The following is a 17,604-nucleotide window of genomic DNA, read 5'->3' on the forward strand; positions in this document are numbered from 1 at the left end:
CAGTCAATAAAGAGTCCTACTGTAGGGCTTAAAAATGTTTCCAATCACCTTTGACTAGGTCTGCCTCTCTCATATTCTCTTCTTGAGTCAGCCTTTGATTTGCTCACCGAATCCATCTCTTCCTTGTTGCTAACTGCTGGGGGCCCTGATCCAAATCCCCATCATTCTTGTAGTTTCACAGCTGGAAGAGATGCCAGATACCATCTAGTGCAAGGGCTTCCCTACTCAGCTGCATATCAATCATTAGAGGTGCTTGTTAATATGAAAACCACACAGGAGATCCTGAATCAGTGGGTCTTGGGGGAGGTCCTGGAGTTTGCTTATTAACAAGCTTGTACCACAACCACCCATAGTTCAGCTACAGCCAAGAACTATTGATCTGAGCTGACCTCTCACCTCTCTTTCCTCCCCAGTTCTTCCCCCATGCCCTCAGGGAAGCCCACTCTATGCTCAGCCTTTTCCTCAGGGTATTCTCTTCACATACTGCTTTAATGAAAACAGGGGGATGCCTTGTGAGGACGCCACCTCCCCAGCAGACAGACCCCCATATGGAGGCTGCTCCTCCTCCCCTGCCCCAGGAGCCTCAGGGCAGTCGATGGGCTGGAGTCCTCCTTGCCCACCTCACTGCCACACCTAGACATGGAACATGTCTTCATAGTGAAGTCTGTAGATGAAAAATATTCTACCTTCTATCTTTGTTGGTGTCATCTCACAGCTTTTTCCTGACACTGCTCTTAACTCAATGAAGAGCTTAGCTCCTTGCTCACGGAATTCCTCCCAGCCTAATCCCTCCCAGGATTCTCCAGGACTTCAGCCAGTTTAGAAGATGCTCCCTGCCTCTTGACCCTTCACTATGGGGACCTCTGCACCCACCACCTTTCCTTCTTTCTACCTGAGATACTCAGTGCTATGCTCACATCCTGGACCTTTATACAAAAACTGTGTCCTCCTGGACCTTTATACAAAAACTGTGTCCTCCACCTGGAATATTCTCCCCTTTGCATTGATACCTCCTCTTTTAAACAGCAGAATGAGATTTCCTGGCCACCTCAATGAAGGAGCACCTTCCTTTTATTCTCTATCATGGTCTTTGCTTATTTCCTTCCCCAAACTTACCTCAGCTGGTGATTGTAATTCTTTCATTGTAATTTATATCAAAGACAAAATTAAATACCATCAATCTAAGGCAATATAAACAAACAATCTTTAGAAAAAGGTCAGAATAAAATATTCAATGTACACTTCCAATTAAAAACAGGGACACCTGGAGGACTCAGTTGTTTAACTATCTGACTTTATTTTCAGCTGAGGTCATGATCTCAGAGTTGTAAGATGGAGCCGCCTTGGGCTCTCTGCTGGGGATTCTCTCTCTCCCTCTCCTTCTTACCGAGCCACTCAGGCGTGCACACACACGTGCATGCATGCACTCCAACATATATATATATATATATATATGTATGAAACATACGTATTAGAATATTAATGTTGGTAAATGGAAAAAAAATCTTGCCCTATAAAACTTACTTTGCATGTTATATCCTGGTCTTTATTCCATTGAATATATATTTTTACAGCTGTACTAATAGTGTACCTATAACTTTATATGCCACATTTTTCATCCAATTCTTTTATTTTTCTTGTTACTTTTTAAGCCTTCACAGCTATATCATTGTAACGGCTATCTACTAGTCCATCCAATGAAAATACCAGACCTTATCAGCATTGCCCTATTGTTGCTTGTTTTCAACTACTCTGTCATATTAAAAAAAAAAGGTCTGGTACTAAACATTGTGAGCCAACAGATATCTTTTCTTCTTTTCATTATGGCCTTCAGTATATTCCCAGAGATGACAGTACTGAGTGAATAGCTATTATCCTCCTAAGAATGTAGTAACCTTCACAGTTTCTCAAATTTACCCAAGAGTTATTAGAAAACACATACCATGAGAAAAAAACCCAAAAAACATAACAAACATGACCTCTCCCACCTCTGAGTTACTTGCATGACGTAACCATGGAACTGACTGCTGAAACAGGATGAAACGGGCTTGCATATGGCATTCGTGCCTCCAAATTCTGTGTGTTCCAGAGGGTGATGTGTCAGTTGCAATTATCATTAAGACACCGCATCAAATCACTTTGAGTCCCTGAGTGAGAAAGTTATTCCCTTCCCAGTTCTTTTTCAACAATGTCAGTGAGAAACTCTCAGCTTGGTGCTAACATGTCTTGAACACCTTCTAATGCTGCCTAATCCTCCCTTTCAACTCTGTTTCAAGACAGCAGATCTCAGATACAGAACTTTCAACAGCCAAGTTAGAAATGACCAACATTGTTTCATCTTCTCAGGGTCTCATTTGATGATTACCTTCTGTTTATGTTACTGCCAAGAATTCGTGGCAGTGACAGAAAGTTTCCCTTAAAATAAATATACTCAGGATGTGGAGAAATTAGAACCCTCACACACTGCTGGTGGGACTATAAAATGGTACAGCAACTTTGGAAAAAAGGTCCACAGTTCTGGTTAAACACAGAACTACCACGTGACCCGGCAATTCTGCTCCTAAGTATCTACCCAAGAGAAATGAAAACATATGTCCACACATAAACTTGTAAGCAAATATTCATAGCAGCATTATTCACAATAGCCAAAGAGTCTAACCCAAATGTCCATCAACTGATAGATGGTTAAATAAAAGGTGGCACATCCATAAAATGAAATATCATCTGTCCATTAAAGGAATGAAACACTGATGTATTTTGCATGTATGAACCTTAAATTCAGTGAACTGCAAACCTGGTGAAAATACAGAAGACCACATATTTTATGATTCCACATACAGGAAAAGTCCACAATAGGAAAATCCAGAGAGACAAAAAGCAGATTAGTGGCTACCAGAGACTAGGGGGAGAAACAAATGTGGGGTGATGGCTTAATGGGCACAAGGTTGCTTTTTCTTTACAATGAAAATATACTGAAATTCGGTGTGGTAATGGTCATACAACTCTGCAAATAAATTTAAAAACCACTGTATTGTACACTTTGAAAGGGTATTTGGATTGTATTGCAATTGAGCTACAATTAAATAAATAAGTGCATGTATCTTTAACAACGATTTTTGTTTTAATGTTTCATGTTAGCAGTGGTAGTGTGGCCATATTCTAAGAATGATGGCTCCAATGTGGGATTGACTGTAATTTGGAAAACGTTGTCTCAATTGTCTTGCGCAAGCCCTCCATGTGCAAACAAAAAATGATATTCAGAGGAGGCTCAGAGGGAGAAGCAGCTTTACCAGCTCCACACTGTCCGAGACGAGGCATCTCCTTAATCGCTTAAAAGTCTCAAGAGGGTTACTTAATTAAACTTCAATTTCTGGAGTGTATAAATAATGAAATACGGCACTTATGTGTAGCACTATTTACTCTGTAGCCCATTACTGCAAAACACATTGAATTATTAAAGCGAGTAATTGGTTCTTCTCAGACCCTTTTTTCTATCTCCTGCTACCTCTTCCTAGGGCTTCTCCTGAACCGACAAGCTAAATGAACTCAGGTAAACCTGATGTTGGGATACAGGCAGGCAGTGGAAGCTTAACAGGAAATCCCAGTTCTTGAAAATATCATCCAAATATAGTGTTGCTGGTAACAACTGGTAATAGGGAAAGCAACATAGCAATATTTGGCGGGGGCGGGGGGGATGGTTGAAGATGAATTTTAAGAAATCAAATCCGCTCATCTAGGGGAAGAATAGATTACCTCCCGAGTGGAATCCTACCAGATGAAACCATAGCTGTTGGAACCTGCAGAAGGCTGCAGATGAGGCCAGAGTGGCAGTTGAGAAGCAGAAACACCTCGATTCAGCCTCTAGAAGGGAGAGTCTGGTAATGGGTAATTATATCCACACTACACGTTGGCAGTGAAAGGCACTCATAAAGTTCCCTGCAAACCACAGGTCTGGGAACACATTTGTCCCCTGACAAAAAATTTCCCTGCTGGAGCTGAGTAGAGGCTTCACTTAGAAACCTAGACATGACGCTAAGGGCTGTGCTAACAGTTAAATCATTTTTAATGACCCATGGTTTGGAGTTAAATCAAGTATCATTAATCTTCTGAGATAGGCAGAGAAGCTGACATTTGCCTTGAAGCCATGGTATTATATGAACAGTGTCAACGTAGTGCCAAAAATTTGCAGGGGGGGGGGGAGTGCATAATACAATTATTTGATAAGCGCATTCAATTGTGAATAACATATTTTTAGTCTGGATCACATTTAAAACATGGCTGTGTTCCTAAATAAAGTCTAGGTTTACTACGTAGTAGGTGCTCAATGTCTGAAGTTGTCAATCTTGTTTATGTACCTATCTGGATGCGTGTCTGCTTTTAGAAATTACTGGACATACACACCTGCTTTATGATTAGTAAGTGGCAGTGCAAGGATTCAAATGCAGGGAGCTGGACTTAAGAGCCCATGTTTTTAATCATTATGCTCTATTTGGGGCCACACACAAGTGATGCAGAAAAGGAGCCTGCTCTGGGCAGATAAACCGTTTATCTGTACTGAGGGCTCACAGTTCAGTGATCTGAGCCTGGACTGGATTTTAGCCTCCCTGGCCCAGCCTTCCTGGGAAGGACTCTCAGTGCACACTTTTACCAACTCCACCTACATAATCCATGCATTCACCATTAGCTGACACCGTGAACAAGTGTATTTATATATATTCCTCTCCCTCTAACTCTGTGATGCTGCCTGGACTAATTCTCATTTCATTTGTTCCCCTCATGATTGTTCCTGACACACAGGAGATTCTATTTCTCCATCTCCCTCTTCTTTTCAAATTAAGATGTTATTGAGATTGTAAAATATGAAAAAGCAATGCTAGTTTGAAATAAATGGCTGGTGACATACAAGGGAAAAGAATGAGGATTTCATATTCTGCAAATGGACACTTCTAGCTCATTTACCAAAAAAGAGCATGAAAGACCAACTTCACAGGAGGAAAAATGGCCTCTCGAACTAATTTCCATCCTCTAAGGCCTCAGGCAATAAGAGACTTTTAATTCTTATAATTTATATACTTTAACTTATTTTATAAATTATACAATATACACGTTCATCATAGAAAAAATTTAAAATACAGACAAGCTAAAGGCGGACACCATAATTCCAATTCCATAACCACTGTTAACATTTTGGTATAAGGTATAATCTTCCAGAGTTACACCCAATATATGTGATATATCTCCATATATACAAAAATATAAATATATAAAAATGTATAAAAACTTTCTTAGAAGGGAATTTTTATAACCTATTTTTCTCTTACAAAGAGAAATCTTTGAAGATAAAAAAGAGATTTTATTAAAGGATCTTCAGAGGGATTCTAGAGAGCAATCAAATAGTTCAAATTTCAATATTTGTTTCCAAGTACAGCATGATGGTAAGCAATTTGATTCTTGAAGCACATAGAGCACACTGCCCCACCTTGGGCAAATACTTTAACCACTTCTAATCCTCAGTTTCCCCATCTGTAAAATGGGTATACTGATTACAGTGGACATCTGCTTTTGGTTTTGGTGTTTCTTACCAGCATCCATTTCTAAGAGTTTTTGGTAAGAGCACCTCAATTTCCCTTTGGGGAAACCATTCCTCTTCTGTTCTCAGACCATGAGGTTTGGAAGGGTTGAATCATCCTCTCTCCAAGCACAGACATCAGCAATCGGATATGTACGTGATCTACGTCAGGTCAACAGAGGCAGCCCTGGGACTCTTGCTGGATGAAGTTTCTGCCTTAACAGTGACTGAAGGAGGAGAAGACAAGCTCAGATCTGTTGGAACTCTCACGTGGAGAACACCCACACAAGGGTGTGGCCCACACAGAAGACAGCAGAGTTGTAAGGTGGAGGCAAGATACCTAGAAATCCAGGATACACCTGTGATGGAATCCTTATCTCCTTTGCATTTTACAGCTTTATGAGCCACCAAATCTCCTTTTATGACTAAGTGGTATAAGCTTATCTCTTGTAACTGAAAGAGTTCTCAACTATCCAATGATAGTACCTACCTCTTAGGTTGTTAGGGAAATGAAATGAAATGAAATGAAATGAAATGAAATGAAATGAAATGAAATGAAATGAAATGAAATAATATAGGGAAGTGCTTCATATAGTATCATGACATATATTTTTTTAAAGATTTTATTTATTTATTTGAGAGAAAGAGTACAAGTGGAGGGGGGCAGAGGGAGAGGGAAAAGCAGATTCCCCACGGAGCAGCGAGTGCTGGCTGGATCCCTGGACCCCAGGATCGCGACCTGAGCCAAAGGCAGACACTTAACCAACTGAGCCACACAGGTGCCTCATATCGTGGCATATTTTAAGTCATCATTAAATATTAGTCGTTACCATCATCATTATTATTAAATACTAACTTGAAATGCATCAGAAACCTTCATTTTTCTCTAAATATTTTAATTCCATGACAAAAACAGGCAGGTAGAGCAGCAAAAAGCATACTTTAGGTATCAGTATTCTATCTTATTGCAAACCAGATTTGAAGTTTTGTACATCTTTTAAACTAAATGTTTCTTCTAAAATGCCAATTTCCAACGTGTTTCTGACTTCTTTCGTGTTTCTTCTAAAATGAAATTTCTAACAATGCATTCTCCCCATGGGGTAAAATCTGATACCCAAACACAACAGCTTTTTACTTTAAGACTGGCGGCCAGACAACTGAGGTCCTTGTAATTCTCCCAAAACTTGGAGGAGGCAAATCCAGAGCATCTTCAAGCTCAACTAGAGAGGCAGACCCCGAAATGGCAGTGTCTGTGGACAAAATTCTGCATTTGGGTTCCTGAGAACACTTCCTAATTCCTGTGAACTCTTTGCCCACCCTCTACTTTTCTGAGCTGGGAAACAGTAGCTCTCTACCCTTGAACAGACATCAGAGCTACAGAGAGCCACAATTCCAGGTTTGATACTCTCCAGAACAACAGTCCAACTCCCCAAGAGGCAGTCATAATGGTTCTCCCTCATCTACTCCTTCAGCTTTTACTAAGGATCAGAAAACTGGGGTTGGTGTATTATTTATCATATATGGAAGCTGAGTTTTGGTTTCCTCACGCCATAATCCAAGAAAAGTCTGCCCTAATCTACCTCCGAGTCCCAGCTCACATTGCCAAGTTTCTCAAATGCTACATACTGTGCCACCATTTTACATTTTACCTGTTATTTCATTTTATCACTGAGCTTATGAGAAAGCCGTGATTTGCTGAGGAGGACTAATTCAAAACCACACAGCTAGTTAGCTGGGTCTAGTTATGACTCAGTTCCTAACTAATAAACAACAGTGGACAATAACAGTACTCAGAACAGTGAGCCATTTTGTTGAGTAACCACCATGAGCTAGTCCTATGCTAAGTGCTTTATAAGCAGCACTATCATTTTATCTCTTTGAACCTCAGTTTCCTCCCCCATGAAAAGGGGTCACATTTTGGATTATGTGTTCATGTCTCTTACATAAAAGCTCGGATTCTAAATTGTACCATAATGAATTTCTGCCAGACTATTTCAGTCTGTTGTGTTGCTAAAAGAGGTCAAGGGGAGGGGACATGTGCAAATATCAAAATATCACCTTCAAATATATCAAAGTCACTCCCTGCTGGCACAAGATCACGGAGTCCCACTAAAGGCATCAAGTTAAGAAATTCCTCTTTCTAGGGGCAACTTTCAGAATCTGAAATAAATCAAATACTGAGGAAGATTTGGAAAAGAACACAAAATGAATTCCACCTTCCCAAAAGTCTCTTATTTTCCTTTTTAAAAAAATATTTTAAATGGTGGTAAAATATATATAACATACAATGTTGTCTTTTATTTTCTCACAGTGAGATAACATGAAGAGAAGTATTTCCAAGGAAAACAAATTTATTTTCAAATTTTTTTCCAAAGAACCTCCCTGTTAGTATGGGGATTAGTGTCAGTATGGCTACTATTTACCGAACTCAGTGAAGGTGTTAAAACCAGGGGCCATATATCCAATTTAGTCAGAAATCCTTGGTGATGACAGAAACTCATGGATTTTAGGATAGGGATGAAACAGCACGGTCAGCAAAAGGCAGAAGCTGGCCTTGGGAACAATGTTAGGACCTGCCTTCCCCACCCCCACTCCCATCCCCGCCCCACCGCCCCTCACCACCTAGTTGCTCTGGGTTGCTTTTCACACTGGGTTCATATACTCTCATTTCAAACCAGCTTCATCCACGGGGCAGAAACATGGCAGTCAATCCTGAATTTCATACCTTAATTTTAGCCACTAGAAACAGCTTCCCCTTAAACTGTCTCTCATCCAATTTTTACATCCCTAAGAAAGGGTCTTATTTGGCCCAAGAACATATCCCTGAACCACCCGCCACCTGGGACAAGGTTAAGGGCACAAGATGAGTGCTCCAGGGTGTGGGATGTGCATTTCCTATGTGCCCCTGTAATCATGCCCCTTTCTCTCCAATGACAGCAGTGATATTTTTTTTTTTTCTGGTAAAGATTTTATTTATTTATTCATGAGAGACCTAGAGAGAGGCAGACACAGAGGCAGAGGGAGAAGGAGGCTCCCTGCAGGAAGCCTGATGCGGGACTTGATCCCAGAACCCTGGGATCACGACCTGAGCCAAAAGGCAGACACTCAACCACTGAGCCACCCAGGCACCCCAGTGATATTCTGACTTAAAGAACCATCTAGTTTGGGTAAGACAATTTTGGAGAAAAATACCAGAAACCTCAACTCCAATGCATGTAACTAGAGGGCCCAATATAGGACAGGTGTCAGGATTTGTTGATTCTTGGGCTCAGGAATGTCCTCAAGGATCCATATTCTCCTTTTTCTCTGTTCTACTGCTCACAGGGATGGCTTCATCCTAAAACCGGTCCTCTAAGAATCATGGTAGTAACTGGGACTATTTATTTTCTTGTCCATATATAGCATAGGGAGTCTTTTGCTCCAAACATAAAATATGTCTCCCTTTCTGGCTGATTCAGTAAGTTGGGTCAGGTGTTACCTGACCATTTACAGAGAAATGAATGTATTGAATGTTTTAGTACTGTATGCAAACAGCTCACCCCGTGGAGGGGTGGGATTACCATGCCTGGCTGACACCACCTCCTGGAGGTGCGGTCCACCCACAAATGGCAGGGGGGTGGGAGGAACAAAGGTGAGGAGCCAAGGGAGCCAATCACAACATCTCTCACCCATTCCCCCCCCCCCTCCCGTGGTTTGAGTGGTCCAGGCCTCATCTCTAACTAAACCTTGCTTGGTTTAACACAATTAGTCCATTCTCTCCTACCTCCCCACTCTTTTCCCAGCTCCTCCCCCATACCACAGGCATTTCAACCAATGAAAGCCAATGAAATGGGAGAAAACTGGGGTTTGGGAAAGCAAAAACATTCTCTCTCCCCAATAAGTAAGGGAAGGTAATGGTCGATGTAGTAATATTTAGCTTAACATAGAGACAGTTACATATGGAAATATTTATATGCGTAAATATGCAAGTAGTACAAATACATACATGTTTTGCTCTGTCAGCTGTGAGGATCTAAGAAAAATGACATCCCTACAAGCATGCCTCATGCCCAAATCTTGGTTTCTAATACCATTCTCCAGTAAGGGGAATCAGGGCTCCTTGAAGCAGAAAATATACAAGTTGAGCCTGGAGCATCCTGTAGGGCCAGAGGGTAAGGAAGTGCTCAAAAAATGAGAAAACAAAAAATAAAAATGCATTGATTGGAGTATGTCAAAGAAGAATAAAAGCCAACTGTAAGAGCTCCTAATGACCAATAAAGAACCAATTCCAGCAACACAGTAGTCATATTAAATTGTAACTCAAAGTATAAACTAAACATATGCCCATAGGTCCATACTGATATAATGACTAAATGCATTAATAAATGGAGGGGAAGAATCAAATCTCCCATGCAGGGATATTTTCAAATATTTTCAAATATTTCAAATATTTCAAATAATTTATATAGATACTCCACTGTCAAGGAGGGAGAGTATCACTGCTCACTCCTCAGGTGTGGGCTGTGCAATGACTTCCTTTTAAAGTTTACAGTATGGAGGCATCTGGGTGGCACAGTTGATTAAGCATCTGACCCTTGGTTTCTGCTCAGGTCGTGATCTCAGGGTCGTGAGACTGAGCCCTGTATCAGGCTCTGTGCTTAGCGTGGAGTCTGCTTGAGACTCTCTCTTCTTCTCCCTTTGCCCCTCCCTCCCCTCTAAAATAAATAAAAATAAGTCTTTTTTAAAAAAGCATAAAACATGGAAAGGAAGGGGAGAGAAAGAGCAAGTTGCCAATAGAAAAATCCAAACACACACTACCTTATCCAGGTGACCAAAGTAGTCGTAAATCATGTCAATAGCATATATATTTGATATGATATGATGAAAATGGCACTTTATCTCACCAGCTTTCCTCTCAATAACCCATAACTTAGTACTATCAAGAGTAAAGCATCAAACACATTCCAATGGTAGGGCATCCTACAACACATCTGACCAGTGCTCTTCAAAACTCTCAAGGTCATCAAAAGCAAGGAAAGTTTGTTTAGAAACTGCCACGATCAAAAGAAGCCTAAGAAGATGTGACATCTAAATGTATGTGCTCACATGGCCAGGATCCTAGAACAGAAAAGGGATTTTCTGTAAAAACTAAGGAAATGTAAATAAACTGCACATTAGTGATTATACTATTAGTTCATTAATTATAACAAATGTATCAAAATAATGTAAGATTTTAATAATGGAGGAAACCGGGTGCAGGGTATAGGGAAACTCTGTACTACTTTCTCAGTTTTTCTAAAAATCCCAAACTATTCTAAAAGTAACATCTATTAAAAAGAAAAAATATATACCCTCTCTTTTGAGGATGTTAACAATTAAAGATCCTCTCTATTCTTCTCATTGTTCTTCACTATGAGATTATTTACATATTATTTAATAATATGTAATAATATGTAATATGTAATTTAATCATGTAAGTAAAATCTTAGCATAGTGCTGGTACAACATGGGTGCTGTGTTCATTCATTAGGTGATTTGACAAATGTGTATTGAGAACCTACTATGAGATCATATCTGTTCTAGGTGCCAGTTGTACAGTGATGAACAAGACATGAAGTATACATTGGAGGAGAGGAGCAAACAAAATACAATGTTCATATATAATACTGGGTGCTATAAATAAATAAATAAATGAGTGAATGAATGGATGAATGAATAGATGAATGAATGAATGAATGAATGAATGAATAAGTAAATAAATCTGAAAGCAGAGTCCTGAAAGAAGTAAGGGAACTAGCTATGCAAGGATGTGAGCAAAGAACATACTAACACAGGGAACAAGTAAAAAGTGCTGAGGTAGGAAGGAGTTCAGCACACTTGAAGGATAGTGTAGCTGAAGCACAGTAGTAGGAGATGAGGTCAGAGACCTAAACGGGGCTGAGATCAAACAAGGCTTGAAGGCCAGACTAAGAAACTGAATTTTCTTCTCATTGTGGGAAGTCTGTCACTGGAGGCTTTAACCAGCAAAGACCCAATGTGGTCCACATATTTCACTTGATTCCAGCAGCTGTATGGGAAATGGACTGTAGAGGGTGCTAGAGTGGAAGCATGCAAACCAGATCTCTTGCTACTGTAGGGGTCCACAGGTACAAGATGGTGTTTAGGAGTCAGTGGTAAGCATGGGAGTGGGGAGATATATTTTTTAAAGATTTATTTATTTATTTGAGAGAGAGAGAAAAAAAAAGAGACACAGAGAGAGACAGCATGAGCAGAAGGGGGAGAGGGAGAGAAAACCTCAAGCTGACTCCATTCTGAGCAGAACCCAACACAGGGCTCTCTATCCCAGGACCCTGAGATCATGACCTGAGCTGAAACCAAGAGTCAGATGCTTATCCACCTGTGCCACCCAGATGCCCTAGGGATATATTTTGCAATAAACAATATGGCTTGCTGATCAATAAAAGATGGAATTACAGACCAACCAAGAAAAATGAATGTGAAGAGAATCAAGACTCCCAGTGCATAACATCACAGATGGCACCTAAGATCTGGTGACCTTTAATATGTCCTGGGCCACTAGCTAATTATAAGATTGCCACAGAGTTGGCATTTTGCTATATAACATTGTGCCTTTTAAGTGAGACCTTTATTCAGACTTGAACCCTCTGAGAAGACTTATCTCAGATACCAAAGGGAACTGCAGGAAATGGTGTCTCTTGATGAGCAAGTAAACACGCTTCCTCTCATTGGGACAGCTGGGGAGGCTGCCAAGTGTAACGTGTTTCTCTATTGTCTCCCCGCCCCCACCTCTCCCAAATTCTGGTAGGCCAGCAATTCCTTTCACCACTGTACAATGAGTGCCTGGTCCAGAATATATGTGCAATAAACATCTGCTCGATGACTCTGGAATAAAATGGCAGAGGACTTCCACAGAGCTCAGAGGTAACCTAAGTCTCTCTCAGAAACCATATTTTAAGAGAAAACAGAAATATCCAGGCTAATGCAAGAAGAAAAAGAATAAAGTTCAGGGGAGGGTTGAGATTGAGTAATCAGTAAGACTCTAGGCTAGAGCCAATAAATGAGAAACTGATTTTGCAAGAGACAGCACAAAGGCCTAAGCAATAGTCATTGTTGGGATTTTACAGCTAAACTGGATGATCTCATCACAGGATCATCAAATGTCAGAGCTGGAAGAGATCTTGGAAAATTTTGGGATTGATTTGCTCAGTTTACAGATGAGGAAATTAAGGTGAAATGGCTTGGGATTAGAACCCAATTTTTTGGCCTCCACATGCCAAGTTCTTTTCTATGTCGCACTGATTCGCAGGTATATTCAACAGCCTTTTCCATACATGGGCTCAAAGAGGAGTTTCCAGAAGCAAGCTGGAGAGACAGGCTTCGAGAGTTTACTCTCCAGTAAAATTCTTTTTAGAATTCATTTCCATGAAAACCGAATCATCCCTCTTGATCAACTTTTCCTCTTATCATTCAGGGAAAATGAGGCAGCCTATCATGATTCCCTTTTTGACATGGCTGCCAGGAAACTTAGAGCTAAATTTAATACTTAATCCTTATAACAATAGTGGCTCAGTTTTTGACAAACAGTGCTTATTTCCTACTCCTCTTTATGACTTTTCATTTTTTATGCCGATTTCAATGGCCTTATTATATACGTTTTTTACTGAGAGTCATCTCAAATTCTCTTTGGAAGTCAGCCAGGTAAAAATCACCAATAAACCAAAATAAAAGGAAGATTTCATTTCTCGTGTGCACTTGGAACTGCTACTTAGATTGTGGTGTCCGTTTTCAGATCCCACCCCTGACCTAAAAGCTCAGACCTTACCTCTGGGCTTTATATTTATAGGGAGGAGAGGCCACCACAGGACAGATTGCATACAAATGACTAGTTATAAAATTGTAGGGTCTGTCTGCTAACTAGGCAAGTCCCTGGAAACTTCTCTGAAATGAAAACAAGATGTGGAAGGAGAGGGCTATGTTTCCTGCGCTGACGTGGCAGGACTTCACTTACAGCAGTACCCTGGGGGAGGCAAGGCAGCCTGGGCCACGGATGGTCAGCAGGTGGTGGCCTGGAGCCCATCAACTCCACGCTTGCTGCTGACTACTCCCCAGGCCCGAGAAATGAGATCACGTAACCTTCATTTCTTCTGGATTCTAGCCACGTAACGAGATTAAAGCACCCGATTTCTGAATACACGAGGCTTTCTTTTCCCTCCCTAAAATGAAATTCCTCCTAAACCACAAAAATTTAACCCAAGCGGGATTAGAAGAGCAATAAAGGAGTCCATGCAAAGATCTCTCCTTCCACTCCCTTATTGTCTCAGAATCTTCTGCCACCATTTCTGTCCAGGTAGTTTAAAAAAAAAAATTATTAAGTCCCAGAAAAATGTCAACTTCTCCAGGGGACACTAGACTTTCATCTTTATGCAGCTGAGCTTGAGGACTTCCTGTGGCTTTTTTGTTGTTCGCTCTTTCCCGAGTTTTAAAATTTTGTTCTATATTCCTATGGTGTTGGCCATGACTTCCATGATAATATAAGAGATATGTTCAAAAGAAAAATGGCTTCAGGAGGTACTGTTGCTCATGGAAATAGTCTTTCCCTAAAACGTCCATTTGGATTCCGCTCATGATCTCTTCCTAGTCAGAGCCAATTTGTTCAGATAGAGACAAGAAGATGCCGCCCCATGTTCCCAACACCTTGAAGAATGAGACTGTTGTAAAAAATCTATGACGTTTCTTTAGAAAAATCTCCAAAAAACTATGAAATGTAGGCAAGGCTAATTAGTGTAGGACATCAGCATAGCACGTAAGAGTTAACCAGGCCCAGTCCTCCTAAAGCTCACCCACCACAAGCGATCTGTGGACCTTGGACGAATGGCTAAACCGTGAGCATTACTTTGCTTAACTGTAAAATGGGGATAATAGTAATTAGCACTTATTTCATGGAGCAGGCTCTCAAACACTGATGTGTGTTAGAAACGATGGGAGGGCTTGCTAGAACACATGACTGACCTCAGCCCCACAGATTCTGATTTCATGGGGCTGGGGTGAGGCCCGAGAATCTGCATTGCTGACAAGGCCTCAGGTGACACTGTTGCTGCTCATTCAGGCTACACCTCAGGGATGCCTGAGTGGCTCAGCAGTTGAGCCTCTGCCTTTGGCTCAGGGTGTGATCCTGGGGTCCTTGGATCGAGTCCCACGTCAGGCTCCCTGCAGGGAGCCTGCCTCTCTGCCTCTCTGTGTCTCTCATGAATAAATAAATAAATAAATAAAATCTTAAAAAAAAATAAAAAGACTACACTTTGAAAGCCACTATCATAGGGCTGCGGTGCAGATGACATGGTCAATACATATCCAGTAAGTGTTAACAATGACTACATTTGTGTACTGCTGTTAGCATGGTGCCTTGCAAAAGGTGAACGATGTTAAATGGTGTCAGTTGTCACTGTCTTACGAGTTGTCCCTTCCACTTGCCAGTCACAGTAAACTTGTAATTGTGCCTCAGTATAACACATTATGAGAAACCCCAGCCCCTAACAGAAACATCCTTAAAGTATGTATACATTCATAAGAGCTTGTAAACGTTTCTAAACACTTAAAAGTGACTCTATAAATCATTGGGGTTTTTTTCCCCCCCTCTAAAACTTGTCAGTAAATAAATCTGTACATTTATTGTGAGGCAGAAGAGAAACAAAGGCTGACACAGCTACTTCTTGAGGTTTCGTGTCTTTTCTCTTAGTTACAGTAAAAGCGCCAAAACAGATTTAGTCAGCAGGGCCAAAGAAGAATTCTTCAACGCGTTTCGAGTAATGCAGGAAGCCAGCACACGCAGACGGAGCAACAGCACTTACAAACACCACCAGCCTCCAAAGGGCAGAGGAAGCACACTCGCTACGGGACAAGGGGATTGTTAAAAAAGCTCTCCACAACAAAGGAAATGCACGCAAATCCCTAACCTGGGGGCGGTCCAGCAACCCTAAGGACAAAGATAAAACGCTCCGAGGGAAAAAAGCCTGGAGGGCGGGCTAAGGTCTGCGCGGAGCAGGAGGATACCAGACACCATGTCAAAGGTTAAGATGCTTTCCTTGTAAGACACTTGGACCGCGCTCGAGCCTGCAACGGGACGAGACCGCAGGGGCACTGTCACTCTTCCGCGTGCCACGCATCGCTCCTTCCAGGAAGGAAAACTTTCTTTTTGGTAAACCTAGGTCGAGTGCCCCTTCTGTTCTCTGCAGGGCGTTTCAAGAGTCGATGAGAGGAGGGCTAGTCTTTGGTAAACAGCTAACTTTTCCAACTCAATCACATCTAAGGTTTTGGTTAAAAAAAAAAAAAAAAAGAAAGAAAGAAAAAAAAGGAAAGAAAAAAAAACCCTGCGAAACATGAGAATTAGATACAGCATTCTTGCATCGTGATGGCTTTGGAAAGATCAAACAAAGGGCGCGTGTCTGCAAGGACGCAAACACGTCTTGCCCTGACTGTTAAAATAAAAGAAAAAGAAAAAAGTAAGAGATAAGCCACCCTCCCAGGCACTTCTCTTTCGAAAATGTGCGTGATCCCAGCACTGCGCTGTCAGCGGGACTCCGCGAGGGTGGCTCCGGGGCCCCGGCGGGGCGCAGCGACAGCGGGGGGGGCCCGCGGCTGGGCAGCCCCGAGCCTCCCCTGGACTTGGCGCGGGCGGAGGCGGCGGGGCGCGGGAGCCCCAGAAGGGTGGCGGGGCCGCCACGACTCACCTCGCCAACTTCTCCAGGCTCGCGGCGCCCCGGCGGCCGGCTCGGGGGCGGGGGCGGGGGCGCGGGCGCGGGCGCGGGGGCCGGCGCCGCCGAGCGCGCGGGGCGGCCCCGGGGAGGGCGCCCGGGCCGGGGGGGCGCGCGGGGGCCGGCGCGGGGCGGCGCTGCGGGGCGGGCGCGGGGCGCGCGGGGCGCGCGGGCGGCGCGGGGGGCTGGGCGCGGCGGGCGCGCAGGGACAGCAGCGCCAGGAGCAGGGCGGCCAGCGCCAGCAGGAGCAGCGCCGCCGCCTTGCTGCGGAGCTTCATGGTGCGGCGCGGCGGCGGCGGCGGCGGCCCCTCTGCGCATCGCGGCGCGCCGGGCGGCGGGGCGAGCGCAACTGCGCGGGCGGCCGCCTGCTCCGCCCGCCCGCCCGCCGGGGACTGGGGTCCGGGCGGCCAGCGGGCGGGCGACGGTGGAGGAGGAGGAGGGGGAGGAGGGGAGGAGGCGCGAGCGGGGCTCCGGGAGGAGCGGCTCGCGCCTACCGTACTGTGTGGAGTAGCCGCCCTTCCGCCCACCCGCCAGCCGCCCCGAGCCCGGCGCTTAGGCTTCGCGGAGTGCAGCCTCAACACCTCTTGCTCATCCAGGCATTCAGCCTTCCGTCCACCTGTTCATCCATTCACTCCCTCCCATCCCGTTCCCCGTTTCCTCGGCTGCTTGTTCATTCGGAGCGCTCATTCGCTTACCTTCCCGTTCCGTCCACTCTTCATCCCCTTGTTCTATGCGTGTCCCCCCTCACCTGTTTGTACCCATCTTTCCACGCACCGGTGCATCCAGCCAGCCAGGCGAGGGCATCTCTGTTGTGTTTTTCCGGGGCCGGGCCTGGGCACTTGGTGGATTATCTGTTAGACAGAATCGCTCCAGATCCATGTCGCCTAAAGAAGTTATAGAATGAATTTCACAGTCTGGGCTTAAAATCTGACTTTGTCCCCCCTACAGGCTTAGTGATCCTGAGCACGTTGCACAATTTGAGCCTGAGTGTCCTTTTGTGCAAAATGGGAATGGTAATACTGCTCTCCACAGAGGCATTTTGTGGGCATTAAATTTAAAAATGCATTCAAAGAAACTAGCGCGGTGCCTGGCTCACAATAGGTGTCCAAATAAAAGCTGTGTGGTAATCAGTACAATAAAATGTAGCTTATCACAAATACATAAACGCAATTTTTTTTCTCTCTAATGTAGATTTCAGCTAGAGTAACAACTTTATGGCCCAGTGTAGGAATAGAGTCCGCTGGGACCCTAACAGCTATAATCACCAGATCAAGGTTCTGAATT

The 17,604-nt window shown here is 43.3% G+C and overlaps 1 protein-coding gene across 1 annotated transcript in view; it reads right to left on the bottom strand.

Annotated features, from left to right (window-relative positions):
* The window catches only part of GXYLT2 (glucoside xylosyltransferase 2), an 89,864-nt gene extending 73,246 nt beyond the window's left edge, over positions 1-16,618 (bottom strand). Inside the window, exon 1 of the mRNA XM_072785375.1 lies at positions 16,297-16,618. Coding sequence (XP_072641476.1) covers positions 16,297-16,598 — 302 coding nt within the window. The 5' untranslated portion in view covers positions 16,599-16,618. The remainder of the gene's footprint in view (positions 1-16,296) is intronic.
* Positions 16,619-17,604: the final 986 nt, after the last annotated feature.

This window comes from Canis lupus, chromosome 19, assembly GCF_048164855.1.
Source record: "Canis lupus baileyi chromosome 19, mCanLup2.hap1, whole genome shotgun sequence".
Taxonomy (NCBI): Eukaryota; Metazoa; Chordata; class Mammalia; order Carnivora; family Canidae; genus Canis; species Canis lupus.